The 27856-nt window shown below is 42.1% G+C and overlaps 1 protein-coding gene across 2 annotated transcripts in view; it reads right to left on the bottom strand.

Moving 5' to 3' along the window:
- galnt2 (UDP-N-acetyl-alpha-D-galactosamine:polypeptide N-acetylgalactosaminyltransferase 2) overlaps nt 1–23987 on the bottom strand; it is a 68044-nt gene extending 44057 nt beyond the window's left edge. The window contains exon 1 of one of the 2 annotated variants that reach the window (XM_040011388.1): nt 23177–23987. In XM_040011388.1, the coding sequence (XP_039867322.1) occupies nt 23177–23272 (96 nt within the window). In that variant the 5' untranslated portion in view covers nt 23273–23987. The remainder of the gene's footprint in view (nt 1–23176) is intronic. The other variant, XM_040011389.1, reaches the window with a different exon arrangement.
- Nucleotides 23988–27856: the final 3869 nt, after the last annotated feature.

Below are 27856 nucleotides of genomic sequence, written 5' to 3' on the forward strand. Positions count from 1 at the left end.
TCTTTTAAGACACACAGTCTTTTTATACTGTGTTTGAGGGGTCAGAGACTGGACCTTGTGTGCGTCTGTCCAGGATAACAGCGGGACATGAAAAGAGTGAGATTAAAAAAGTGAGAGCGAGATAAGGTGAGAAAGAAGACATAAAAGAAAGCTGGAGAGGTGATTCACACTCACCGACAGAAGCAGCTGGGGCTGAAAAACAAAAGGCTGGGGATGTAAACAAGCCGCAGCATCCTGTACAACCATGTGGTTTATATCCCTGCACCATCTATCCTTTATCTGCTGACCGAGCAGCACTCAAGTCATAACAACCTCGACTTTATGACATTACACGGCCAGAAACAGAAACTCAGGCGGCTCTGTGGCTCGACGTGTAGAATACGTGCCCCGGGTTTGAGCCCTCTCTGGTTTTCCTTTGCTCCCTTCTCTCAGCACCTTCCTGCCTCTGCCTCGCTCTCTCTGTGCTGTACAATAGAGGCAAAACGCCAAAATTAAATAAATAAAACACAGACACACACAATTACCAGTCTGAAAACAAAATGTTCTCTTCCAAGCCATGAAATCTTTTCAAAATGTCACATTTCTACATGGCGGCAGTGATTATCCAGCGTTGTGAAAGCTGCTTATTCCCCCCGCTGTTAGTTGGTAGGAGTTGAAACAAATGACTCCGGATAATGGGCGAGTTCAGGTTCAATTTTCAGAAAAGAGGGAAGGCGCTGCTGGAGACACCGAAAGACAGGAAGCAAAAAAAAAAAACAAAGACAGCGAGAGGGAGAAGGAGAGAAATGTCAAGCGTGAGGGTGAAAGATGAGGCGGGGAGGGAGATGGAGTGAAGTGCTGAATCATCTGAGTGTGTTTCAGCGGGGGGGGGGGGGGGGGGGGGGGGGGGGTCAGAGTGGTTGGGTGCAGCGGGTGGGGATGTTAAAATCTCCAGCTCACTTGTCGTAACTCTTTCATCAACTACTTGTTTCCTCTCTTTTTCTTTCCATTCACTGCCCCCCTCTTCCTCCATCGTGTCTTTTATGACCCCTCCTCCTCCTCCTTCTTCTTCTTCTTCTTCTTCTTTCTCCTAACAGTAATTGATTGTTCCTACTCTACCACCAGTGGAGGTCTGTGATTACTGCCACCAAAAAGGGTTTCAGACTGCGTTAAGCAAATCTGCCCTTCATTACCATGTTCATTATGAGAAATCAGTGAAAACTGCAGCCCCTGGTGTGTTTTTTAAAGATTTATTGCAGCACAAAATGCAGAATTTTACTGTCTGGATGAATTTACAGTAAGATCCTCAAAGTATGCTCGGGCAATCCGTGTTTTACGTTGCTGATAGCAACTGATATCGCACGTTACCTCATACCATAGGAGTGTATGCGTGTGTGTATGTGTAAGGGAACAAGAAGGAGCTTTAAGTCTATAAATATTTCCTTTACCATACAAGGAGAAAAGTTTGCGCTTAAAGTGAGAAGGGAAAGGTGTGCTTTTTGTGGATGTGGCTTACATATGGATGTTAGAAAAAGCGGCACATAAAGAGTGTGTGTATGTTGTTCAGTGTGCATGCTGAGGACAAAGTAAAGCAACATCAGGTCCCTTTATAAGGCTATGCTGCCACATCTACTGCGAGCATAGAAGTGTGCACATTACTCTTTACCGTCTGTATGTTCTATTACATCCTATACTCAGTGATCAGCTTTTTAAAGCAGGTTTTCTCTTACGTCGATGTATTAATTGAAGTTAAGATGCTCCTTTTAGGCAGAAGACTTAAAAGCTCTTGTTGGATGCATGATTTTTGACTATTAACACAACTTGAATCTGTACCATCTTCCGCTCATCTGTGATGCTAAACTCTTCGTGATTCAACTTGGTGCTGGGAACAGTCCTCTGATTTTAGCCCATATTGACGTGACAGGATTACACTATTCCTGCAGATTTGTGGGCTGCACATCATCTGTAGCCTCAGTTTCCTGAAACCTGGTGTGGTCTTCTGTGGTTTGTAGGCCATCTGCTTCAAGGTTTGACATGTTGTCTGTAATGAGTGGTTATCTGTTTGCCTCTTTTTTTGCTCTTGCCCTTTTACTCTGACGTCAATAAAGCATTTTGACCCAGTAAACTGCTATAGTTCATCTAATAGATGATTTTGTGAGGAAAATGTCAGTAAAATACTCAGACTCGCCCGTCTTCCACCGACAGCCACACCATGCTCAGAGCCACTTAAATCACACTTCAGGAGGTGTAACTGTTGAATAAAGTAACTGGTGAGTTTATAAATCTGTGCCATTAACCAGTAAAACCCTCGGCATAGCTAATGTAAAATGAAATTGTTGGTGAAACTTCCTCGTAAAGTGTGTAATCATGCCGCCCTGTTCCTTGCGTCTGTTCTAGTTTTCGTGTATAATGTGACACATGTCTTCTTCTATCTGTGTCACTGACACATGTAGCCCTGATGTGCCCTCTTTGATGTATGCGCGTCACGTTTCTGTGCGAGTCCTAAACGCGGCAGGATCGTGACACCAGCTCCGGCTTGTGTTACCGTAAAACTGTACCGACAAGTTCAACAGGCTGGAATTACAGAAGGGGAACAGATGTAAGGCCTTTAATGAAGGCTAATTACACACCCAGCTCTTGTTCTGTAGCTTTTTCTGGCACACACACAAACTTTTTTCCCTTCTTCTAAACAAATTGCTGCTCTCATCGTGCGGCTCTCCCCGAGGACATTTATGTGTCTCATTTTGAGTGATGACCTATAGTTTTAGTAACCGGACTGTGACTTATTACAGACATTTATCAAACCGTTTATATGACCTGCTATGGAGGTTTTTGGGGGTTGTTCTGCTTTGAGAGTGTATTGTTCACACTTTGGTTCAGTTATTATGAAAATTTGCCCGAGGACTCGTGGATGAGTGCTCATCATCCCTTCTTATGTGTGTAAATAGGTTAAACAGCTTAAAACTGCCCTTGAGCTTTTTTCTTTTTTAAAGATCATATAAATTGATATTTGAAATGTAAACTATCTAACAGTACAACCAAACCTCCAGAAAGTTTCGCATCTTGTAAAGGGATTATATTTCAAAAGTCTCATTTATAACAGCATCTACAGGCCATTATTATGATGGGGTTACGACAATAACTCCCAGCATGACCAACAAAACTAATCAAGGCTTTGCTCAACAACCCCAAAACCACTTCACCATCAACTGATCATCAGCAAAGACATAAAATAGAACTCAAAGAATCCTGTCGAGCTTCAGTTATTCTTCCGTGTTGGCTCTATAGATCCTACAAAGTCGCCTACGCAAACAGTCGATGCCTTAGCCGGCATTTATGCATGTGCGTGGTGTGCCTGCGCTGCTCTGCAATTTTGGGCCCAAAAATACTAGTTGGCAGCGGAGTTTCTTTCTTTGGATTGATCCGCTCTCTTCCAGTTGATTGGAAAAATGTTGGAAGCAGAAAAGTCACTGAAGGAAACAACCGCACCAAATGAGCCGATCACACCCATTACATCACATTTTACCTTTCCTTTATTTGTATTCATGTAGCACTTTTCCAAACAAAGCTTAAATGCTTCAAAAAAAAAAAAAACTTTTAAAAAATTGAATATATTAAAAGGGAATTAAAAACAGCAATTACTAACCAGCACACACAATACCAAGAGGTAGATAAAAACATTAGATGTCATGAAAAGAAACACAATAAAAATCGGTTTTAAGAAGAAATCTAAAACAGGCTACAGAGTTTGCCCATCTGTGAGTTTCACCATCGCGGAGCACAACCTGCAAAGGCTCGATCACCTTTAATGACTAGACAAAACTTTGTGACCTATGACAAGGCCACGCTTGCAGCCAGGCTTATAGGAAGTCAGCAGTCCTGCTTAACTGCAGCGATGTCAATTGTCCCATTTCTTTGACCTAAATAGGCCAGCAAGGTTGTGCATTGGTTCGAAGCAGAGCCTACACGCAGCTTTGCAGACCATCATCTAACATGTTGTTTGTTATTGTTCGTTTCACCAGAACAACCATTTTTTTACATTTAAAAAACAACCTGCGGGCTTTTTAAATGGCTTCCCTTTTATGTTTGTGCTGTTGTTGGTCCTTATTTTCAGTTCCTGCCCAAAGTCATAACAGACAAAGAACTTCTTTGTACTGAAGTGAGAGAACTGAGCTCCTCGTGCCTCCTTTTGCTGCCCTTTTTATCTTCGATGGATTTTTCACGCCTCTCCCTCTTCATGGTGAACTCCGCTATCGTTCTCGTTCCTGTGCAAACCCACTTTTCAGCCAATCAGCATTTGATCTGCACATACAATCATCACTGTGGTCACTGTTGACTTGTGAAGCACTTCGCTGGAGCACGTAGGTTGTATTTGCAAAATACTTCAATCTGCATAGCCAGACACTTTACCGTGACCCGCATTGATGATCCAAACTGAAAAACATGAACCCATCATGTTTACACAGCAGAGATTGCTGTATGGTGGCAAATATATCGATTTATTATGACATGAATTAGCCCAGCTTTTATTCAGAACCCTGGTAAGTTGAAGACCGTGGGAGGATTCTGGACTTGGCCACGTAATGTTGTTTGCTGTGCTCCTTTCTAGCAAGAATCCATGAAGATGTGGGAGAAAACAGTACTGCATCTACACGGGAAGGGTCGACAGTCTAAGTTCAGCTACAAGTTAAATAATTCAGTGTCAGCGAGCGTACAGACATTTTACTTTCAACACCAAGATCCAACAGCAGAGCAATAACAAGTTTAATTTCATTTCTAGTGTGCTGCTGTGTGAGACCTCAGTGATCTGCCAACAATAGAAAGCCAGAGTAAAAAAAAAATAAAAAATTCTCGGGTGCCACAATTTATCTCAATCCTTCCATTTGAGTTTTGAAACTATAATTCCATTTTGCTGTGCTCATACATTTTAATCAGTCAGCTAACAGTATCTGCGCACGCAGACTTCGCTGCCGGCTCTTTACGGCCGCAGATCCTTGTGCCCGTGAGTGAATCATTCACTGGCAGGGTGGGGCGGTGAACTCTGGCCCTCGAGAACGTCACTCACTCCGCATCTGCCGTGTTGTTAATAGCTGACAGGTGAGACGTGTGTATCAGGAGCAAACAAAGCTGACGGACAAAAGGTGGATGCTGCTGTAAGGAAACAGTCCACGTATCTATGGAAAGAGGATGACGCAGACGCAGCTTCAACGAGGACACCACCCGAAAAACAAGTATTCAAACCGCTTCCCAGAGCTTGGCGCCAGGCAGCTACCTGCAGCTCTAACAGCACATTTGGCCTCGTCTCAAACATGACGTTACACTCCAGAGCTTCATAACATGGCGAGCGAGATGGCATTAAACAATCCATTTTAAACCTAAGTTAAGGTGTGAGATGGCTTCAGCTATTCTTAGCCACTCTTGATGGGGTCTGACATAATCACGTCTGCTCCACCCCCACCGAGCTGAAAGCACAGATAAATCAAACCTACCTTTTAAGGCAGAAACGCACAGAGAGACAGAAAAAAAAAAAAAGGCACAATGCCTGCTGGCCCAAGAGCTCGGGGTATTTTGTTACAGTGGTTTCCAAAGCTCTGGGTTAAGGCCCCAAAGTGGGTCACAAGCCTGCTTATGGTGGGTCTCTGCACGCTTGAAACATTGTATTGTGCTGTCTAATTGACTCCCAGGGTGACTTACTGAAATTCTGGCATACTTGAAAAGAACAAACAAACTAAATAAATAAAAAACTAAAACAAATGGCACGAGAAAGAAAGCATGCGTGCGGACAGATAAGAGTGAGAACGCAGAATCACAAAGAGCAAATAATCCTGAGGGGAAAAGAAATTATGGAGAAGGAGAGAAATGGAGGGTGTTAGAGGCCGAGGGAAATGAATACACTCCCATATGGCTTGTTGGAGGGAAAGTGAAATATGGCCCGAGTCAGGACAACGCACGCACGCACACACACATACACACATCTTTGTGAGAATGTTTCAAAGCTCAGCCTGCAAATTTACAGGATAAAGGAAACATTGACTGCTGAAAGTATCACAAATTACCTCTAAATTGTGATGAGAACAATTCTCTCTGTATTTCTCATTATTGCTCAGCCTGCACAGTTCACCCTTCTCACACACACAGAGTCAGTTTACACTGATAAACAGTAAATGGGCTGGCATCACAATAGTGCTTGTCTAGACTTTTGCGCCACTCAAAGAGCTTCACGCTGCAATCCACACTGACACATTTACACACACATTCATACACTGTCTGTGACACAGAGCGATACATGGGGGAAGTTTGGAGTTCTCAGTGACACTTCGACACGGAAGCTGGTGCAGACAGGGACTGAACCACCAATCTGCTGATTACTGGCTCTCCTTTAGCCGCCTCAGTCCTCCGTGACAACTGTGGAAGATTTACAGTAAATCCATTATTGATGGCTGAAATTAATTAGCTTGGCAGGTTGGTTTCAATTCATTTTCACCCATAAAATTTTAAGATAAATATATAAAAAGTCATGAGTGGGATTCGGCGAATGACTTCAATCACTTAAGCCCACATTCAATCATATTTTTAAATTCTGGAATCCAGTAGAGCAGGCTTGATTAATTCACTTAAAAATAATCTTCATTTATCTTGTACTGGGCTTTTGTAGAGTCCCAGAGTTTATCCACTGTCTAAAATGAGCTATTTTAGCTCCATTAAGGCCATCCTCCTTTGGGCCTGCATTCTTGCCTGATGTCTCAGTCACACAGACTAGTCTGTGACCGCCCTGAAAACCTCCAGTCGCAAAGAAGAAATGTTTATTCCCTGATTAGTTGACAATTGGTTGCTGGCAATCAAATTGAAATTTACTCCACAACTCCAGCCACACAGGGCTGGAGACCGGTATTGGTTTGTCACTGGATGAAACTGGTTGCAAAAGGGTGCCAGCAATCACTTGCCAGTTACTTAGGGAATTCACAATCTTCCCTAACGAGCGGAGGTCACTGACTGGTCTCTAGACCTGCATGAATAGGTTCCGAGGTGATATTAAGTATATAACACTTATTATAAAACTTAATAAGTATACTTAATACGTATATCACCTCTATATACCATGCTGCAGAGAGAGGAGGAGAAAAATAAAGCGTTTCGACGAGTCTGAAGCCTGAGCTTCTGCTTCAAAGGATTACAAAATGTACAGAGCTCATTATTTCAACGTGTTTAAAATGAGCACCAAGAGTTGAAAGAGGATAAAACTGATTTCTTCACGGTGGACAAAATTTATTAGAAAAAAGAAAAAGGCATAAAATGAAAGCTAAAAACTTCAAATGTCATGATATGACGCAAAGTGTCCTTCAGCTGAGAACCACAATTAAAAAGATAACGATTGGAGAATACTGTGTGACACTGAGCTGAAGAACTACAGTGTCATTCTATACATTGCACCGTATTAATGCAGCAATGCGAACTTAGCCTCGTTTGATATAGTATGAACTAGGCAGTAATGCTACTGTGCACATTACACACAGTTTAATGTATTCAGTCCAAGCTGACGCGTCTGCTTTTGTAAAGGGGGGGATTCTTCAGGTTTAGTGTTTGCCACTCAACTACAATGTTTTCCAGAAATGCTCATATTCCTGACTGGACCTGACGGATACAGCAGCTTATTTGCAGCAACAAAGAATTTCCTACCATGAATCACTGCGCATGAACACACAGTTACGATTGGCACAGGTTCCACAGTCCTAAGTCAGCAGAACTAGAGGGAGAAGCTGTTACATATAAACCTCTGCTGGCATGAACTTTGGACAGAGTTTGTGTTAAAATTGAGGGTTTGTGTTAAAACAGAGGCATACTTCAGCATTATGTTAAATGCAGCTATTTTTACAGGACCGCCGACCAAGGTATGCATCACCAGAGGAGCATGCCGTACGGTCTGTTTTTAAGGAGAAAACAATCCAGTGGGCTTTTTATTTTTTAAATGATGTGATTTTCAGACTTCAGATTTTTAACCACTTAAAGGGATAACTCCTATTCTTGCTACTTTTGAGCTCCCTTTTCACTGTTTTACTTTGGGAGCCTGGATTATCCAGCTCAGATACAGACACTTAACTTCAGGGATGAGTGGTAATATTATTTTATGAAAGAAAAAAGAAAAATCAGATTGCGTAATACATCGTGAAAACAAACATCTACTAACGCACCCTTGTCATTTCGCCCGAAAACTGCTTTAAGACTCTTTATATATGAACGTATTAGATTCTAACATGATGTAAATACAGGAATTTAATTTTGGACAGCGGGAAAAATCTTTCCGACAGTGGTTAACGTCTGTTATTCTGGTTAAGAGCAGTGAGAAGGAGCTGGTAGAGCCGAGTCAGCACCTCTGCTTCCTGAAGCCCATTTCAACATACTGCAAAAAGACACTTTACAACCTTCTACTATTGGCCAATAACACAGCAAATTTTATAGCGGATCCTTTTTTATAAGCGTCTCTGTTCAGCAGTGTGTTCACTTCAGCCTCTCAGACAGGGCCACGAGGGTGGAGAGGTGATGAGAAGCAGCAGCAGCAGCACTTCTGACAAAGTGCTGTAATCTACCTGCAAGCTGCACAAGCAGCTGCACCCTATTCTCATCCACAGTTAGGAAACCGGTCATGTCTGCATTTCCTTCCCCGTGTGCAACACGAAAGAAAGCCTCATTCATTCAAACATATCTTTTCAGTTCAATTTTTTTTCCATATAGCACCAAATCACAGTCGCCTCAATGTGCTTTACAGTGTAAAGGTAAAGACCCTAAAACTGAAGACAGCAGTAAGAGAGTAAAAGCATAAATAAAATGCAGATTAAAACAAGAAAAATCAATTAATGCAACATCTGAGGGCCAGAGTGCATCATGAGCACTTTTAAGAGAACAATATTTTAAGTGAGTACAGCTAAAACAAATGCCAGTTGATTATTAAATGGCCATAATGTGATGCAGAGTGAGAAATTAACACCTCCTACAAAGCACTGTTATAAAAAAAAATCTCTCTACCCACCACTTTGGCAGGTGGCCAGACATTATTTGGACACTCGGTCCATTTCAAAAGTCAGTTTCAGCGCAGGAGGAGCCTCTCTGCTCTTCAAGGTATCGTCGGGGTCTCGGTCACTTCTTTCTTTCTTTTAATGAAGAAATAATTGTGCTGACATCTGTTTACAACAACCTGCAAGGTTTGTTAGAGCAGCTCGTAACAAAGTGTTCACACAGTGCACTGAATAAAAGTCTTCTTTCCCGTCACCCTCAGGAGATCCTTCATTTTCCTTCGTCTTTTCACTTCCATCAGACTCAATCACATCTTCTTGCTCACTAACTGCTAGAAAGAGACTTCTACAAGGGTGAAGGATACAGGATTGAAATTAGCACCCTAATGTGCTTTCAGGCTTTTTGGAGCGACAGCACATCAGAGGTAAACCAGCTCATCAGTGTATTCCATAATAAATGAAAATGTGTTAAGAGTTTATTAAAATGCATTAATTGAATTAAGTTTATGATAAAAGACAGTTTTTCTAGTGTTGTTGGGATGTTACTGAACCAAAAACTTACAGATATCATATACTGTAGTCTAATGTTCTTGGTGTCCTCTTTGATGACTTCTGATCTCTGCTTTTTGCCAATGATGTGGTTCTTTTTGGCACCATCACATGGTGATCTCCAGCTCTCACTGGGTTGGTAAAGTGTCAGTTAGCACCTCAAATTCTGAGGCCATGGTTTGCAGGTAGAAAAGGGTGGAGTATGCACTCCCGAGTCTAAGATGAGGTGCTGCACCAAGTGCAGAAACCTCCATGGAGGTCTTGTTCACGACTGAGGGGAGAGTGGAGCGGGAGACTGACAGACAGATTTGTGCAGGATCAGCAGCGATGTGGGTGTCGTACTGATCTGTAGTCATAACAAAAGATCCAAGCATGAAAGTGAAAGTGTCACTTTCTTATTCTGTGGTAATGAGCTCGGGGTAGTACTTAAAGAATGAGGAGAGAGACTCAGAGTAGAGCCGCTACTCCTCCACATCAAAAAGAGCACGGTGAGGTGGTTTGTTCATCTCCTGAATGATGGAGTCTGGGCTTGTCCTACTGGGAAGAGGCCCAGGGCACACCCAGAACACACATGAGATTATATCTCTTGGCTGGCTTGGATATCCTTCAGTGTCCCCGCCCTGGAAGAGCTGGAGGAGGTTCCCAGAGCAAGGGAGATCTGGGTTTCCCTACTAAGACTGCTGCCTCCGGAAATCCAACCCAAGGAAAGGAGCAGGAAATGAATAGATAGATTAGTAATACCTGAAAATGACAGCTAGAGTGTACACAGGTATGCTGGTGTGTTGGCTGACAATGTCTCATTAGAACCAGAATTTAAGTGACTTCCTACATTATTTTTACTGCATCGGCTTCCTTAAAATGCCCACAGCCTCACTGGTCCAATATGCAAAAAAGATTAAAGCAACTTTATGTTAGTGTTGCTATAATTTCAGTTTAATCTTCTAGTACAAACGACTGCTTGGACTAACTTTTATTTACTGTAATATCAGCTCACCTCGTGTCACATGATCCGGAGAGTGACTTGCTGCTTCACTCTCTGGCTTTTCTGATATTAAGAGTCATGCTTGTAACAGGGTCACAGTGTAAAGCTGTGCTATTGACTTTGATAGATAAAGTGCCACATCCTCATTGGCTCACTTCCTTTAACAACTGATGGTAGCTAAACCATTCTTAATCTACCAATTGTGGTTTTCTCCTCTTGCTTTTGAAAGCAGCTGAGTTTCTCTCAGTCGCCTTTCTGTCTTCCCTTTATGATGAGATGCACATTAAAAGTCACTTACATGACTCATCATCTAGGTAGACTAAACCATTGTGCATCGTTTGTAAGGGGTGAAAGTACCATCAGACAGCCTCCACTAGTTTTGGGGATCAAAGTTCAGACGCTCAACCGATTTATTTAGACGGTTTATTTCTCAATAATTACTTGGAAAAATAAATAATAAGAAAATGTAAATAAAAACAAACTTTTCATTCCAGTCCTGCAATGGCCCCACCCACCAATGAGGCCCTGCATAGTCAGTCCCACTTTTGACCCCACCATGAGGCCTCTCTTCACATAAACCACAGCTACCCACTGACTCTCTCTCACCGCGTCTCTGTGTTTCACTGAGGTCAATGCATCATTGGGCAATATTACATTTTAGCATTATTATTAATTAACGGCATAAAAAACATCTGATCTAAATTGGAGACAGTATTTCTTGCATCAAATTGGATTTTTAATCTCCATGTCAGCAGTCTTTAAACAAAATTAATTTACTGTTATAATAACTGTGATATTAGTTTTCCAGATGTTCCCCAAATATTTGAAAAAAAAAAAAAAAAAAAAAAAAAATTGCCTGCAGCTTATTTGGGGCTGAGGAACGATGGCAGCATCAGGATCCTGTCACCCAAATGTGACAGACCTCAAACCACACACATCTACTGTAAACGCTTACAGATGAGGAAGAGCTGGATGGCTACAATAAAAGTTTGCCTGTATTTCAATCCAACCTGGGTTGCATTTAAAATTTGATTTGTAATAGACAGAAACTAACAGCCAAAATCAAAGCAAAAAACCCCAAAACTAAAATCTAATCTACAAACCTGCCACACACTTCCCTGATAAGAACACAGTTTTTCTTCTATTTCCTTCAATTTTTAAACATGTCAGAGATGCATACATGAATGAATTTATGGATAAGATCATAGACGGAAGTTCTTTACTCTTAAAAAGGCAATTACAGGTTGAGAAGTCAAACTAAACATGTCAAAAAGAAACGGTAGCGCGCTTCACTCAGGCAGCGTCTCAGTTTGAATCCAGGAAAGGAAGGCATTTAATTCAACAGGGTTAAAGAGCAGCTACATTAAAACAGAAACATCAGAAAGCTTACAGATGATCTGAGTCCAGATCATTTACTCTGCAAATATATGCAAAAATATAAACACGGAGCATCATTAAAACATTATTACAGTCCAGTGCAGCAGCTAAAATGCCATAAAGGGTTTTTCATTTTGTTACATTTCCATTTATGTAATACCTGTAAAATATATTTGAATATCTCTGACACAAAAATATGGCCAAAGGCTAAATGCCATGATCGTCTGAGCTCCACATCAGGCCTGTTTGGCCAGACAACCAGATTACACATTAAAGACTTGCGGTCCTGAAAACATCAACTTAATGTTGTGACGCAGCTTCAATCTCTCTGTGACATACTGAATAAAAGAGGAGGGGGGGTAAGGGGGGGGGGGGGGGGCTGCTCTCTTTTCTCTTGATGTTCAAATAAAAACCAGCTCTTTGAAAAGCTCTCGTCTCAGAGCTGGTCCCCCGAACAATGGATATCTTCATTCCTTTCAACTTTTCCGTAAAAGCTCGTTGTCTGCCAGTGAAAAGAAAATCATCATAAGGAGAAAACAATCCAGTTTTGGAGCACACACGCAGATGCAACATGCTGTTGTGCTGAACCACAGGACCCTACTAATCACCGAGGGGGGCAATACAAAAAGATGAAAACAGACCTTATGCCACAGATCAGGTTGTAATGAAGCTATCTGCCAACAGACGAATAACCACTTTAAATCGACAGATATAAACTGCTTTGCCACTGCAGTGCTGTTAAGAAAGCTTTTTTACTTTTTTTGATGGCCATCACTTTTTCTCCTTGTATCACCACAGCTGTCTGGCTATTCCCTGCAGTCTTTAGTCAGGCTTTCAGAGTGTACACGTCATGACTAACCCCTTCTGAGTGGGATAAAATAAAAGCTGCTTTTCCACTTGTATCATCAGTCTTCTTCTTCCATCTCTCCATAATCACTCCCTTTTCTTTGTCCTTTGGGAAGGATTTAAGCTCGTTCTTTACGAATGCTACGCCTATCAGGAGTTTCCATTCTCACGCGGCACATGTGCAACTTCAAATAATAATTTATGCTGGCTCGGGGCTTTTGGGAAATGAAAACCACAGTTTACTTGACTCCATGTATAACTGGCAGTCAGCAGCGATCGGTAAGTTGAAATCTTACTGAATGCTTCAGCAATATGATTCTGAAATATTTGAGTGGAATTACACAATCAGAAATCAGACACACAAATAAACTGTCAGATGGTAAATGTAGCGTACTGTAGGAAATAAACATAAACACAGCCGTGGGCATTTATGGGACAACGGAAGAGTTTGACAGAAAGGCAACTGTTGCTGTGGTGAATGCTGCAAAAGGTTTATGAGGAGAAGTTTCCAAAGAAAGCTGTTGGGAGCTTTGTGTGTTTGTCAGACTTTGAGTATTTATCTAAGGGAGGCGTAGTTTTTTTTAACTGTGTTTAACGAGCGGAAGCTAATGTAAACTCCAGTCTAGTAACTCCAGGTGGTGGAGCTTCTAAGAAGTGACAAAATAATACAGACAGTGGACCTGGTTCAGTCAATGAGGCTCAACTAAAAGTCCAGCTGCTCACGCCTTTCTGTGGCATGTTTTATACTTATCACTTAAGGATAAATAGGCGAGATAAAACAGCCGTGACAGGTGTATCCGCCTATTTTTGGACAAAGATGTTTTCCCATCATTCAACACTTCACAGGCGTGCCACTAGATAGCATGGCTGACTGTAAGTGCTCTCCATCATCTACACACACAAACAGGCAGTTTCACCTGATTGGACAAATGCTTGAAGAGGGCTGCCTGTTCCTAAATTTCATTGCTGGCCCAAATGGAGTACCTTATTATTTACAAACTTTCCACCTCATTAGAAAAGTAGTTTTCCCTTTATTTAAACAGGAAGTTTAACTTCAAATCACATTTTCCTGCTCCAAAATGGGGAACATTAATCTAATGTGTTTTTTCAATGGAGAGAGAAAAACCAGATTTCCTGAGGAGAGCGTGCATACTCCACCCAGAATGGCCCAGGTTCAAACTCAGGATGCACAGTGGTGCCATACGGTCACACTGAAATGTGTTTCTGGAAACATTTGATGTGTTATGCTGGATTCATGGTGTCTGTTTGTGTAGGTACTTAGCTACAAAGGGTGAAGGAATACAGGGGTGCTTGTGTTCAGTTCTTCAAAGAACCAGCAGCACTTAGCTCAGTGTGGATGCGTGAGTCAAATGCTGATTGGTTGAAGAGTGGGCCGGAACAGGAAAGGCAGTGAGAGCAGAGGGTGAAGCGTGAAAGAACATCTGAGATCCTAAAAACATCATGAAACTGGTTGTTCCACATATTTTTATGTGGCCCAGATGGCACTAAACAGTAGGGGTGCAACGATACTCCTATCAATATTGAACCGTTCGATACAGTGCTTTCGGTTCGGTACGCATATGTATCGAACAATACAAATATTTTTATTTCTTTTATCAACTTTTCGTCTGACGATGCTGTCTGTGTTGAGAGCTCAGTGGATCTGCGTTCGACTACTCCGCCTAGGCTGCACTGTCGAGCGCAGATCCACTGAGCGCAGCGCAAGCTAGCAAGACAGAAGCTAAGCTCGTTGCAACATGGCTACTGCCTCAACGCTACCTGAAACTGAACCTCCCCCACCCTCATTCAGATCTGGCGTTTGGAACTATCTTGGTTTTCATGTGAGGTATGACCCTGATGGTAAGCGCGTCATGGACAAAAGTAAAACAGTATGTCGGATGTGCCATGAAATGCTCAATTGGTGGGAACTAGTGCGTTAGCGCAGTTAGCTTGTTAACGTGTTGACGCCGTCCAGCCCCACGCACGGGGCGATCCGCGGTAAGTCGTTAACGGAGATTTGCCACGTTATGGCATTAATGTCATTTTAACGAGATTAACGCCGACAGCACTAGCAATGAGTATGACTGCACATTTACGCCGACATCATTGTAGTACAAAGACAAGTGGAAGCAGACAAAAACAACAAGCACGCATGCTACAAACTTTACCCGAGTCATTTAGACAGCCGTTAGCACATGATTCTCTTTATGGGGACCTGATATGTTTAATATGCTGCTGAGAATATAGCCCAGAAGAAGCGTATAGTATAGCTTTTATTTTGGAAAGAGTCATTTCTCTGTAATAAACTCTCTTTTCCAAAGATGAGGGATTTCCCGATCAGATAGATTTATTATTTTGTTGTTTCAGCAACATTAAATTTAAAAACTGTACTTTTGAGTTAAAATATATATTTATAATTTTGATAAATGACAAATTAAAAAGGCATGAACATTTTTTTGTATCGAAAAAATATCGAACCGTGACACCAAAGTATCGAGCCGAACCGAACCGTGAATTTTGTGTATCGTTGCACCCCTACTAAACAGATATAGTATGCATGTAACAGTCCACAAAGGTCTCTGTACAATCAATGCACAACTATCTACAACTATGCCCGTTTATGCTGGAGCTAAATCATCTTTGTTTTTGATCAACTGTGGCTGGTTTCAAACAGAGTTTCTGGATCCTCGTGTTGCAATGCAAACTCAGATTCGCCTACAAGCACAGTGAGATGCTTTGGTTTGAGATCCAACTAATTTTCATATTAGATGAAGAAAACCCAAGTAAATATAAAATGCATTTTTTAAAATTATGATTTCATCTATTAAGGGGGGGGGGGGGATATGCAAACCTCCCTGGCCCTGTGTGGAAAAAAATAATTGCCTCCTAAACTTAATAACCGATTGTGCTACCATTGGCAGCAACGACTGCAGTCAAGCATTTGTGAATACTGGCAACGAGTTTTTCACATCACTGTGGAGAATTTTGGCCCACTCTTCTTTGCAGAATTCTTTTAATTCAGCCACACTGGAGGGTTTGAGAATGGACGGCCTGCTTAAGGTCATGCCAAAGCATCTCAACCAAACTTCATTTAGTTTGAAGTGTTTTTGGGCAAATGTAAGACAAGCCTTTGTGTTCTCTCTCTCTCTCTCTCTCTCTCTTTATTGTTCAATGGTGAAATCTGACCATAACAGTGGCGAGTGAGGCCTGCAGTTCTTTAAATGTTATTCTGGGTTCTGTTTGTGACCTCCTGGATGCATCAATGAGCTCTCAGGGAGTGAATCTAACGCTCTTGGGACAGGTAGGTATGGATAGCTTTTTCCCCTTAATAAATGAAATCATCATTTAAAAACTGCACTGAAATACACTGTATGTACTCAAGTTATCTTTGACCACTATTGACATTTGTTTGCTCAGAAACATGTAAGTGTGACAAATATACAAAAAAAAAGTAACAATACTAAGAAATCAGGAAGGGGGCAAATACATTTTCGAATCCTTGTATCTGTGGATGTGTTCTGCTACAGCAACACTTTCTCTCCTGAGACTCTAAACGTGTAAGCTTAACGTGATTAAAACTGCTTTGGTTCAAAGAGTGTTTGTATTTGACTGTTCCCTCGGAAAATAAACCCACAAAAAACTTCTTTGGTGTTTCTATTTCCACCCCGAATCACTTGAGCACCTGTCAGAAGTGATCATTATTTAAAAAGAGAGCTCACTCGGTCAATACTTCAAACAAAAACCGTATATCTGAAAAGCATTCGGTACCCAGGGATTCCCGGCTTAATTTAAGCCTTTTATCGATTGCTCTATGGAACTGCATTTAGTTAGTTAGCAATAACAGATCTGCACGCTGGCTGAAATTACATTGTATTTTGGCATTATAAAAATATCGAGCTGCCTCAAGTGGTTTCAAATCCACAGGTCTTTAAGCTAGATGATTGTATTGCAGTTATATAAAGCAGCAGGAACTCCAACGCGTTATCATTATTATGAGGGACGCAGCGTGTGTGCACGCAGATTTCCCTAAATCTTATGTTACAGATGCTGGTCTGTTTACGTGTGCGTGCAGTGTTGTGTCTTCAGCAGACGGTGCGGGCTCGTGCGCTGCAGAGCAGAGGTCAGCGTCTTTCATCTGTATATGAAGACAAGACACAAGTGCGATCCAACATCATCGCCATCTTCGCCCTCGCCGAAAGCGTGATTTGCCTCTTCTCCATTTTTTTTCTTCTAGCGTTTCCCGCTTTAAAAACAACAAAGCGCTCAGAGCGAGTGAAGCAAAGCTTACCCTCGATGAGAGACAGACGCATTGATAAAGCCGAAGTTTGAAACAGGCACAGACAGGCTGAGGCTGAACGCCTACAGCTGCAGATAGCAGAGACTGCAACCTTCAGTCAGCCGCGATCCCCGCTGAGCTAATTCATTTAGGTTCGCTGGAGGAATAACTCTTTCCAAAAGGCTACCTGCACGTCTCAAGGCCCGATGCACCTTTGGGTAAAAACCGAGCTCCATAGCAACTGTGTCGATGTGCGGATGAATGAATCTGGCATTACTGTTTACAGCATGTGTTTGTGATTTGCTCCCACACAGTCCCTCTTCTGCTTTTCCCCTGTTCTGTCACTAATTTAAGACACACAGGTTGAACCGTTTCGATAGGTGCGGGTCACAGACTTCATCTGAAGAACAACTCTTTGATAAATCCAATTACCGTCTGTCTGGAGCTTTTCTCCAACAGATAATAACTTCCTTAATAAAGCCTGCGTTTGCTGCTTTTTCCTGCAGTGCGGTGCCACCCTCCTCTATCAGCCATTTAGCTCTGCTCGCACCCCACTGATTAGCAGGAAAACAAGACTCAGTAAGAAGCTGGCTCCTCGAGAGCTGGCAGGAAGAAAAACCTTCTTAGGTCTGTCCAACAGAGAAGACTTTAATGGGGTATCCTGGTGAGGCAGCAGGCTCGTGTTTGCAACATTATCCTCCTGTGTGCAACAATGCGCTCGCAGATATGAGGGTTTGTACCACATCCAGCTGCTAGGAGACTCCTGAGGTTCCCCGCCGTAGTACATACTGTAGTGAGTGAGTATGGGAAAAGAAAAGAGAGTACCCGCTATGCTACAAACTAGGAGAAGAGAGATTTCACAGTTATTATCACAGAAAAAGCTGATTTTTTTTTTCATTTCCAACTGTAGGAGGCTGATAACACAAATTACTACACTTTTCCAGAAATAACAGGATAATACTTTTAAAGTACAAATGAGGTTGTACAACATTCATGGGAGGGTAGCACGTAGCAGCTTCCTGTCAGCTCCTCAGTGCTGACACTTTTCTGACATGTTGATTACACACTGCAAAACAAAGACGTCAGACGCATAGAAGTGGAGTTTGTGCACACCTGAATCACATGCACGCCCCCTTTTTTCCTCTGCTCTGTGCCTCAGACATAATAATCAGCTGTGATGACGCCGAGTATTTCCCTCTCTCCCTTCAAACAACTCGGCTCAATACGAGCAGACTCGCTAATGGCTGAATATTAAAAGAAAAATCAATGTTCCCTAAGATAGACCACAATATCTTTGATCAAAAAAACAACAGGAACATTTTGTCCAAAGGTTTTTTCTATTGGAACACTGAAATTTCAGGGTTTTTTTTTTTTTTTTTTTTTGCTCTATCAAATAATGCAGACAATTTGTCAGAGATGGCCACATTAATTTTTGCCTCCAACACCGTGATGTTAGCTTACAGGCACTGATACTGTGCTCAGAAAGTCTTTAAACTGTCATACACGAGCCGACAAGAGACACATTCTTCCAAATACGGGACTTTTCAGCTGATAATAGAGGAAATGCTATTTGCCAAGAGCTTTGATCTACACCACAGTATCATGACAGAGCTGAAGAAGCCAGCTGAACTAATTCTTCTGGCAGAGACGTGGTCTTTCAGATTATTCAAGAGTGGGCATTTGAAATAGCTGCCATGATAGTCCGAGTCCTACTCTTCATGCTGGCAGGATGCTGAATTCACCTCAAGGTGTTTGTGAGCACCAATAACACAATAACGTGTAGCTTGTTGGATGCAAGCAGTATGTGTTACAAATAAGAGGGGGTGGTGAGATGCATATAAATATCTTGTGTTTTGTGAGCTAGAAAGGTTGCTCTGAAGTCTCACGCTGCACCACTCAACACTGCATCGACATCTGCCGGTTGCCCTTATCTCAATTTAATTAAAAACGTGACCCAAAGAAACACCAGCAGGTACCGAGGAAGTCACTGTGACATTTTATAAAGCGATTGCAGGTTAATTGGCAACACTTTGCAATCAGCACTTTGGGCTCTCTGATCATAATTATTAAGCATGTTATGTGTTTTTAAACACACTTCACACGCAAAAAAAAAAAAAAGATATGATCCTGAAAGTTAATACGAGCAGTTACAAATTTCAAAATCACAGCTAAGAAAACATCCATGGTCTTGTTAGCAATTTGCCGCCACCTCCATTAGTCTCTTCTTTTGTCACAAAGAGGTGACATACAGGTTTAGCCACTCCCTGCATGAGTCTACTCAAACACCAACCAGAACAAGTGTTTTATGGCCATGGCGGAGAAATGAGGAGAAGGCTTGATAGCTGCAGCCTTCAGGGGCACTACTTTGTAGTTATATACACAGTTTAACACAGGGTCTGTTTTGTATTGGTGTAAACAGCCTTTCAGCAAATATAGGCTGAATAATAGCCTTAGGTAAATGCATTAAAATCATATGCTAATTAGCAATGTGTCCATCTAGCTTTTGTTTATTTAACCATGAGAAGCTGCTGGCTCCGGGTTACAGCATGCTAGTCTGATTAAAGCTATAATACTGAAGAGATATGTCAAGTTAGAGGTGTCACGATAGCTGTGTACTGCATGATATTTGAAACTAAAAGATAAGTGCCATTGATGTACATATAATGTAACTACTTTTTTGTATACATTTGTAAAGCCCAGTTCAATTATTCCATTTTATTTTATTTTATTTCATTTTATTTAAATGTCACCAAATCTCAACAAACGTCACCTCAAGCCTCTGCATATTGCAAAGTAGCCTTAACCGGGGATTTACAGCTCTGTTGTAAATTTACACCATAGGTACACTGTAACTGCAAAACCCTCTGAAACTCTGCGCCTTAACCTCACGTGCACCTCACCAGAAACTGTCGATTCTTCCCGTGCATTTCTGGATACTTCTTCACCACAGTTTTTGAATTGATTAGTAGAGAACAGCAATCAATGCCTCATATATAAGAAAAGATATTTACAGTACCAGTACAAGGACTCACATGTGTCAGCAAATTCCGAGGGACATTCACAAAAATCAGAATAGATGTGAGGCAATGTACAAAGATGTGGAAAAACTTGAGGGACAAATGTGTTTCTCTAAGAAAAAAAATGACCACAACAAAGAGCGAAGACCCAGAAGGCAAGAGAGTCCCATCTTTCTATTTAATGTATTGTTGCTGGCACTGCATATGAAACATGACCACACAGTAATTAACACATAGAAATGGCCCCGAAGAGAAAACCCCAACCATCAGACGATTACCACCCCCATCAGCAACACTTGGGGACAGTGGGGAGGAAGAACTCCCTTTTGACAGGGAGAAACCTCCAGCAGAACCAGGGTGGGGTGGCCATCTGCCGAGACCAATTGGCGATGAGGGGAGGATAACAGGACAAAAGACACACTGTGGAAATGCAAAGTGGTGTATAGACATACAGAGTGAAAAAGGGTGAGTGAAGAAGAAACACTGCATTGTGGGAAGGCTCCAGCAGCCTCGGCCTATTGCAGCGTAACTAAGAGAAGATTTAGAGTCACCTGATCTAACCTTAACTATACGCTTTATCGAAAAGGAAAGTTTTAAGCCTGATCTTAAAAAAAGAGAGTTAATGAACAATATTAAGGTTTAACTTGGATGAATTCTCTACACATGTGGCTACATTATTTTTGTGAAGCCAAATGCTGACATCAGGAGAGCCCCGAGTTGAAATAATTGATTACATCTGTGGAAAATTGATTTTTCCACCTTTTCCTCCATTAATGGACTGAAACCGGTGCCCAAAAATCACTAATAAACTTAACTGTGGATTTGGGGAATTATTGCACCCCGGCCGGTAACTGTAAAATCTATGAATGTGTTATTCAGCTGGTTACAAAAAGCACATCCATGAAATTTAGTCAATTTTTTGAGGCTTGATGAAGCGTCGAGTCCATTTATTACGGAGTTTATTCCATGACAGCAAAGCGGGGGAGAGAGATCATTAAATGCTTCCGCTTTCTCAGACTGAGACGGGGGGAGATGCGATGGAAAAAACAACACTTCACCTGTGCAGCACCGCTTTTGTTTAACCAGATTAAATGTCCCTCTGTGTAAAGACACCAACCTGGTGGAGGCCATCATCCATATTAATGCCACCTGCAACCCAACGCCAGTGAAAGTTGCTTATTGTGGAGTGTCACTTTGACCCCTCTGGGAACTTCAAATACACACAAACACACACACACACACACACACACACAACACAACACACACACACACAAAGTGAGGAAAGCTATCAGCCTAATGGAAAAGTAAAAGTGCTGCTAGGGTTGACTGATGCAAAGCAAACACAGAGAGACAGATAGGACAAGACAAGAGAAAGGTGGGATACACACAGGACATTCACACACATATACTCACACACACAGCCTGGAGAGGTAATAAAGGCAGTGTACTGTGCACACAACCACCCATGCAGACCACACCTCACTCACTCACACACACCAGAATTCACTGACTTACATTAGCACACAGGTACACACACACACACACACTAGGTGCTCTCCCAAGGCAAAACCCAGTGTCTCACATCTATTTCAGAAGATAGGTGTAAGTTTAGCTGTGCCGTGCCTTACTCTTCATGAACACCTGGAGGTTATTTAACCTGGATTATGTACTGCTTGCATATACGGGCCAGATACTGAAATCCATGGCTCCTAAAAATGCACAGAGTCACCCCACCAGCTGTGATGTTTCACCTTTATTGTCCGGTTGAACAGACAGCTACATGTCTTCAGGTTATTATAGAAAATCTAGTCTAATAGCTGCTCTAATGGAGGTTATAATGTTCAGGTTTTTATCAAAGTGTGTGTAGAAGTGTGCCAGTTCAACTGTGTGGTCACTTTGGAGGAGGCAGTTTGGGTTCATTTGCACTGCCTTATACTGAGAGGTGCTTCTATTAATACTAATACCAATTATCTTCTCTATTGATTAATCTGGCAGGTCATTTCTCAAGTAATCATCCGATCCATAACACCAGATCTGAGCTGGCCAGTTGGAGAGGTGATGTCTTTATGCTGTTGCCCAAGTCAAGAACTCAAACCTTTTATAATATGTTAGGAAAAGGACAAAGCAGCAAATTCCCATATTTGTTTCCCACTAAATATTATTTTTCATTATTGATTAACCTGCTGAAGTTTGGACTGTCACAGCATCTAGTGACTTTATCCGGACAGCATTCCGGGACCAGGACGTGAAAAAGAGAATTTTGAGGAACTTTTAAGATTTTTAAACTAGAAAAGTCAGAATATTTAATATCTCCTTTCATCTACAGCCTCTAATATTTAACCCTTTCTGATAGGCAAGAGGTGGACAGAATATGAGCCACATAAAGATAAATCTCTGGAGACTCACCGCAGGGCTGATAGACCGCGTTGCATCGGCTTAATTCAGTGTAAAAATGTTTTAACAAGGGGGAATCTGTGCAGCACAGGGGGAAAAAGTCTAAAATCGGAAGAAGAAATGTGTTTTAAAGACGCCGCTTTAAAAGAAAATCTCCTCCTGACAGCACAGTGCACGTAGAGCTTTAACCCGGCGTTAATCTGCACACTTCCTGATCTCTGCCTAGTTATCGGAGCAGCAGCAGCTTGTGCTGACGTGCTCTATAGGCTAACCCCCACCACCACCGGTACCTCCACCTCCCCCGGCCCTGCGAGCCAGGCCAGCAGCCTTATATTAATTACAACCCCCCTGCATGCTTGATTCCGCTGTCACATCAGCCGGCACCGGCACCGTGAAGTGGTGAGCTGGGCTGCCTGGTGCGACGCGCTCCGAGCCCCGGCACAGCGGGAGGTCTGTGTACGCCGACCAGCCAGGGAGTGAGCGAGCCAGCCAGCCCCGCTACCCTTGTCCACACTCATCTCCAACCAAATCAATGCCTCGCCACTGATACAAGCAGGCCTTTTTTCCCCTTTTTTTCTTTAAAAAAATCTAATTCCTCTCCGCATCGTGCAGCCGCAACCCCCCCGAGCCCCCAGAAAGGAAGAAAAGCGGCTCAACAGCGCCGAACCACAGCGCTCCATCTTCGCTTTGTCCTGGAAGAAAACCTCCACACGGACACAAAAAAGCAGTCGAGGAAAGGAAATCCTACCTTTCGACTCAACGCTGTCCCCGAGTAGAAGTAGTAGGCTATCCCCAGCACCCACAGCACAGCAAAGCACAACAATATCCTTGATTTCCTCCGCATGGCTGCCTGGTTTTTGCGTCCGCCCGCCCGTGTGTGCGCTTCGCGGCTCCCCCTGCTCGGCTCTCCTTTTGGCTGTGAGCGGCGGCTTGTCCCGGTCTGCTGTGTCCGTGCAGGGCGCTTCGCCGAGCGGCTTCGGCAGGCTTCGTCAGTCGATCAGGCGGAGCGGAGCGAGCAGGAAGCAGCAAGCAAACATCAGCGAGGTTAGAGGGCAAAGGCTAGCCGACTCTAATCCAATCAAAACACCGGCCTGGAAGAGGGCCGGAGCCGTCAGCGAGTCAAGCTGTACCGAGCGGTTCCTTACTGAAACCGAGAAACAGGGGCTGGATAGTCCCCGAAGGAAATGACTTGTAAACGTTCAGTTATGTGTCTGTGGGAGCTGTGAGAGAGGACGTGTGATCATCGTGATTTCACTCTGTGTGGAGCCGCATGAGACGGTAGGGGCGCCAGAGATATCCTCCCTGCTGCAAACCGGGTATAAAAACTGAAAACGAAAGCTTCCCGTTTAAACCTTTCATTGCCCTGACATGAACTGACCCATTAAAGGTAGAGACGGATTAAACAGCGCAGAGGTTTTTTGTTTGTTTGTTTGTTTGTTTGTTTGTTTGTTTGTTTGTTTTTGGGGGGGTTGAAGAGTTACTTCTTTTCCATGTCTCCTTCCTGCCCATGATGTTGCACATCGGAATAGGTTTATTTCAGTAAAAAGATCTGGGACAGCAAAGGAACAATGGGAACTGCATCCATTCCTTTAGATTGGTGTGAAATCCATAAAAATGAATCCCACAGTGGAACCTTTCGTGTCATTTCTCACTCATATTCGTATTTAATCTAATGAATGGTCAGAAAATAACAATACTGAGCTATTTTACAGTAAAATTAATTATTAATAATATTTTTTTCCATTAAAAATGCCAGACTTCTTCCCTTTGTAAACTTAAACTGTGACTATTTACTGCTTTTCTATCACTTGTATCCTAAAGCAAAAATCTTGAGTTCCTCAACATGTGGAGCCACTTTACAATATTGAAGTGGTTAAGATCTTCCTACCTTTGATCCTCCCAGGAACATTAAAGTTCATAATTGACGCCTCTTGGTCTAACAATAGGTTTTTGATTTTGAACTGCAGACAAACAATCAATTAATCCACTGATTAATCAATAAAGAGATTAATGAGTTTAAGTAGAATGTTAAAGCAGACAGTCACAGTCATTCTAAGCTTGTTAGCTGTGTCTTACCTCTGTGCTCAGACCAGTCTGGATGTAGCTGGTTGGTCCTGATAAGCTGTTGAAGTTAAACTCTGGTGTTTGAAAACAACTTATCGGTTCTTTTAAATCAGTAATCAGTGCTCATAGTGGCCTGGCTGCTTCCCAAAGGACATGTACTATAAATATAAACATGTCCATGGAAACCTCAGACGCCTGTCTGCATTCATAAAGTGACTAACTATCACATCATCCATGCATTCAGTGACAAAAGATAAATCATGCTTAACTGGTTTTATTGAAAAACCTAATAAATTTTGTCTCCTGTATTAGCCAGAGTTTCTTTTTTCCCCCCTGCAAGGGCAGGAAAAGCAGGAAAGACTAATTTATTTTCTTCGTCGTTTAAGGAGCGGAGGTATTGTGCAGCTAATGCATATGCATGTGTCCTAGAGGAACTTGACCTCATCCATCCACTTATGCATCCATTCATCCGTCTTATTATTTTGTAAGCACGATTCACGTACAGTATGATTTTCAGTATGGTCTTTCTTAAATAGGAAGAACAATTTCAATCTTTTATATTTTCCTTTTTTACATGTCAGATATTCTGAAATGGTAAATGTATTGGTTCCCATGTTGAACTTTTCTAATCTACTTGAGCACTTAGAGCACTTTATACAACATGCCTCATTCATAAGCTCTTGAGTGGCTGCACCAAGCCCAGCAAGACGAATAAGGGTTTTGTGAGGCATGCAAAGCTGCTTTAGTAGAGTCCAACAACAAGAATATGGATCTGGAAATGAGTATTATAGGTTCCCTTTAAATTTCCTCAAACGTGCAGTATGTCATCACCTCCCCAGTATCTTTAGACTAATGAGAAGAGCAGTGAAAAACGTGACAACGATGGAAGAAAATCGTGCGCTTAGACTCCTTTGCTCACAGTAAAACGCTTTCAGAGGCTTTAAGCAGTCGAAATCCATAAAACTGCAAAACTTTCAGACACAAAGAAAAGGAAACATTCGTCCTGCCTAAAATTGTTAACATTTTTAAAACACAGTTGAAATAGACTTTTCTATGGTCTGCAGCACTCAGACCAACTCTCTCTGACATCGAGCTCAGCTGGAACACCCCTGGCTAAACTAAAAGGTCTAGCTCGTGTTCTGCGTGGTTCAATCTGCCTCTGACATTTTTCATTTTAATGGTGACAAAATGAGATTTTGACTGGAGAGCAAAATGCTTCTCGGTCCAAGAAAAGCAAAAAAGCAAAAAAGAAAGAGATGCTATCAATACACACACTGTGCTTTTCTCCAAAGATGTCCCAGCAGTATTACACACAGAGACAGACGCACATGCAGAAAAACACACATTTACTCAGCGCTGCTCTCGCTATGGTGGTCTGAGAAGAGACTCGGTGTGTTTATGTTACCTACAGTAGTTTTAAAGTATGGATGGATGGAAGTCAAACTGAGAGAACGGGGAGGAGGACTAAGAAGCACAGAAACAGATGTGCAAATTTAGCAGCACTGAAGTAAAAGAGGTTTTTATGTTTTGCCCTTTTGCCTCCGATGCCCTGATTAGCTCTTATGAGAATCTCAAGTTACCCCCAAAGGGGTCAGTTTGGCTCTAGGATTTCAGATAAAGATCAGCAGCAACAAGTGACATCTTTTTGGCTTTGATCATGGCTGTGAAGCTGTTCTGCAGCAAGAAAATATCATGTCTAACTTTGTTAAATCATGTTGTTGTCTTCTTGGTGTTATTTTTTTTTAAAGGCCTGTGCAGCAGCCATTAAACAAGAACAAGTGTGGTGTATTTTATCATTTTATGTTATGATAATATATATACACAGGAACTTAATTATATGCAAATTACAGTCTGTTTTGGCTTTTGGATTAAAGCTGAAATCTAAAAACTGTAATTAAAGGGTCAGTGAAACATGACGAAACCATCTGAGGGAAGTTTTTAATTTTACAAAATAAGCCACATTTAATGGGCAAATTTCCAAAGATGGCAACAATATGATAACAGGAAGTAGAATCCCAGGCTTTCTGAGACTCTGTGCAAATTTGTTAGTTAAATCTAACGTTATAAACACAGAGGATAAAGAGTTGCACGGAGAATAACAGTCAGAGGATTAAGTGCAACCAAATTACAGCTGACTAATTTTGTTCATTGTTTCTATGATTAGAGCTCTTTTGTTTCCACAAGTTCACACCCCTGTGTTTGTTATCACTGTATAAATAAGTGCTGAATGGAGCGAACACACTGGTGTAGTTCATGGTTTAGAAAAATAAGCCTCAGATTTTAATTCACATGCCTTTAAAACCTGCTGTGAAGTGGCAGCGGAATATGAGCTCATTCACTTAAAGTGCAGGTGGTTCAACATTAGCTGAGCTGGGAGGACTGTTTAAAACTTACTGCTGCCAAGAAAAAAAGGGCTATTCTTCCCCAGGTCTGGAACATGGAGGAATGGATCCAGTTTTGAAATATCCCAGTGCAACTGCCAACTATTTGTCAGACTCAGAGATGAATTGTGCAAGTATTTTTCAAGCTGTGGTGACCGGGGACTGCTTTCTTGATGACAAAGTTTCCAGATCCATCGTACTTTACGATTAGTGTGTACCGATCCTTCAAGCTGACTTGCCAGAGATAAACTAAGGCCATCAGTTACTTTCAGTGTCAGCTGGCTCTTTGGGCATTGCTAGAGTCATTACAGAGTCTGCTTTTCTTCCAGACATATATGCATTATTTAGACAGCAATTACACGAAAAACCTAAATGCTTGACTCCCACAGTGAGGTCACATACTGCGAGGCCATGTCGTACACCTCTTCAACTGCTTGTTAACTCAAATATCTAATTAGATAATCACATGGTTGCAACTCAGTGCGTTTAGACATGCAGACATAGTCCAGACAACCTGCTCAAGTTCAAACCAAGAATAGGAAAGAAAGGTGATGTCAGTGCCTTTTGAATGTAGGCTGTTGGTGCCAAACATGCTGGTCTGAGTATTTCAGAATCTGCTGATTTGCAGGGATTTTCCAACATAACCATCTCTAAGGTTTATGGAGATGGTTAATATCCTGTTAGCGCCACTTCTCTGGGTGAAAATGCCTATTTGATTTGAAGGCCTAGTTTGCCTTGTATCAGTAGTTCAGGCAGATGGTGGTGGTGTAATAGTGTGAGGAATATTCTCTTGATAGACTTTGGGCCCCATAGTACCAATTGAGCACCATATACAGCTTGTCTGAGTATAGTTGCTGACCATATCCATCCTGTTACGACCACAGTGTACCGATCTTCCGATGCCTGCTTCCAGCAGGATGGCGTTCCATGCATCATGATTGGCATCATGGCTGTGCAGCTGACAGAGCTGCAGCAACTGTGTG

Source organism: Simochromis diagramma, unplaced genomic scaffold (genome assembly GCF_900408965.1).
Source record: "Simochromis diagramma unplaced genomic scaffold, fSimDia1.1 OVJJ01000603.1, whole genome shotgun sequence".
Taxonomy (NCBI): Eukaryota; Metazoa; Chordata; class Actinopteri; order Cichliformes; family Cichlidae; genus Simochromis; species Simochromis diagramma.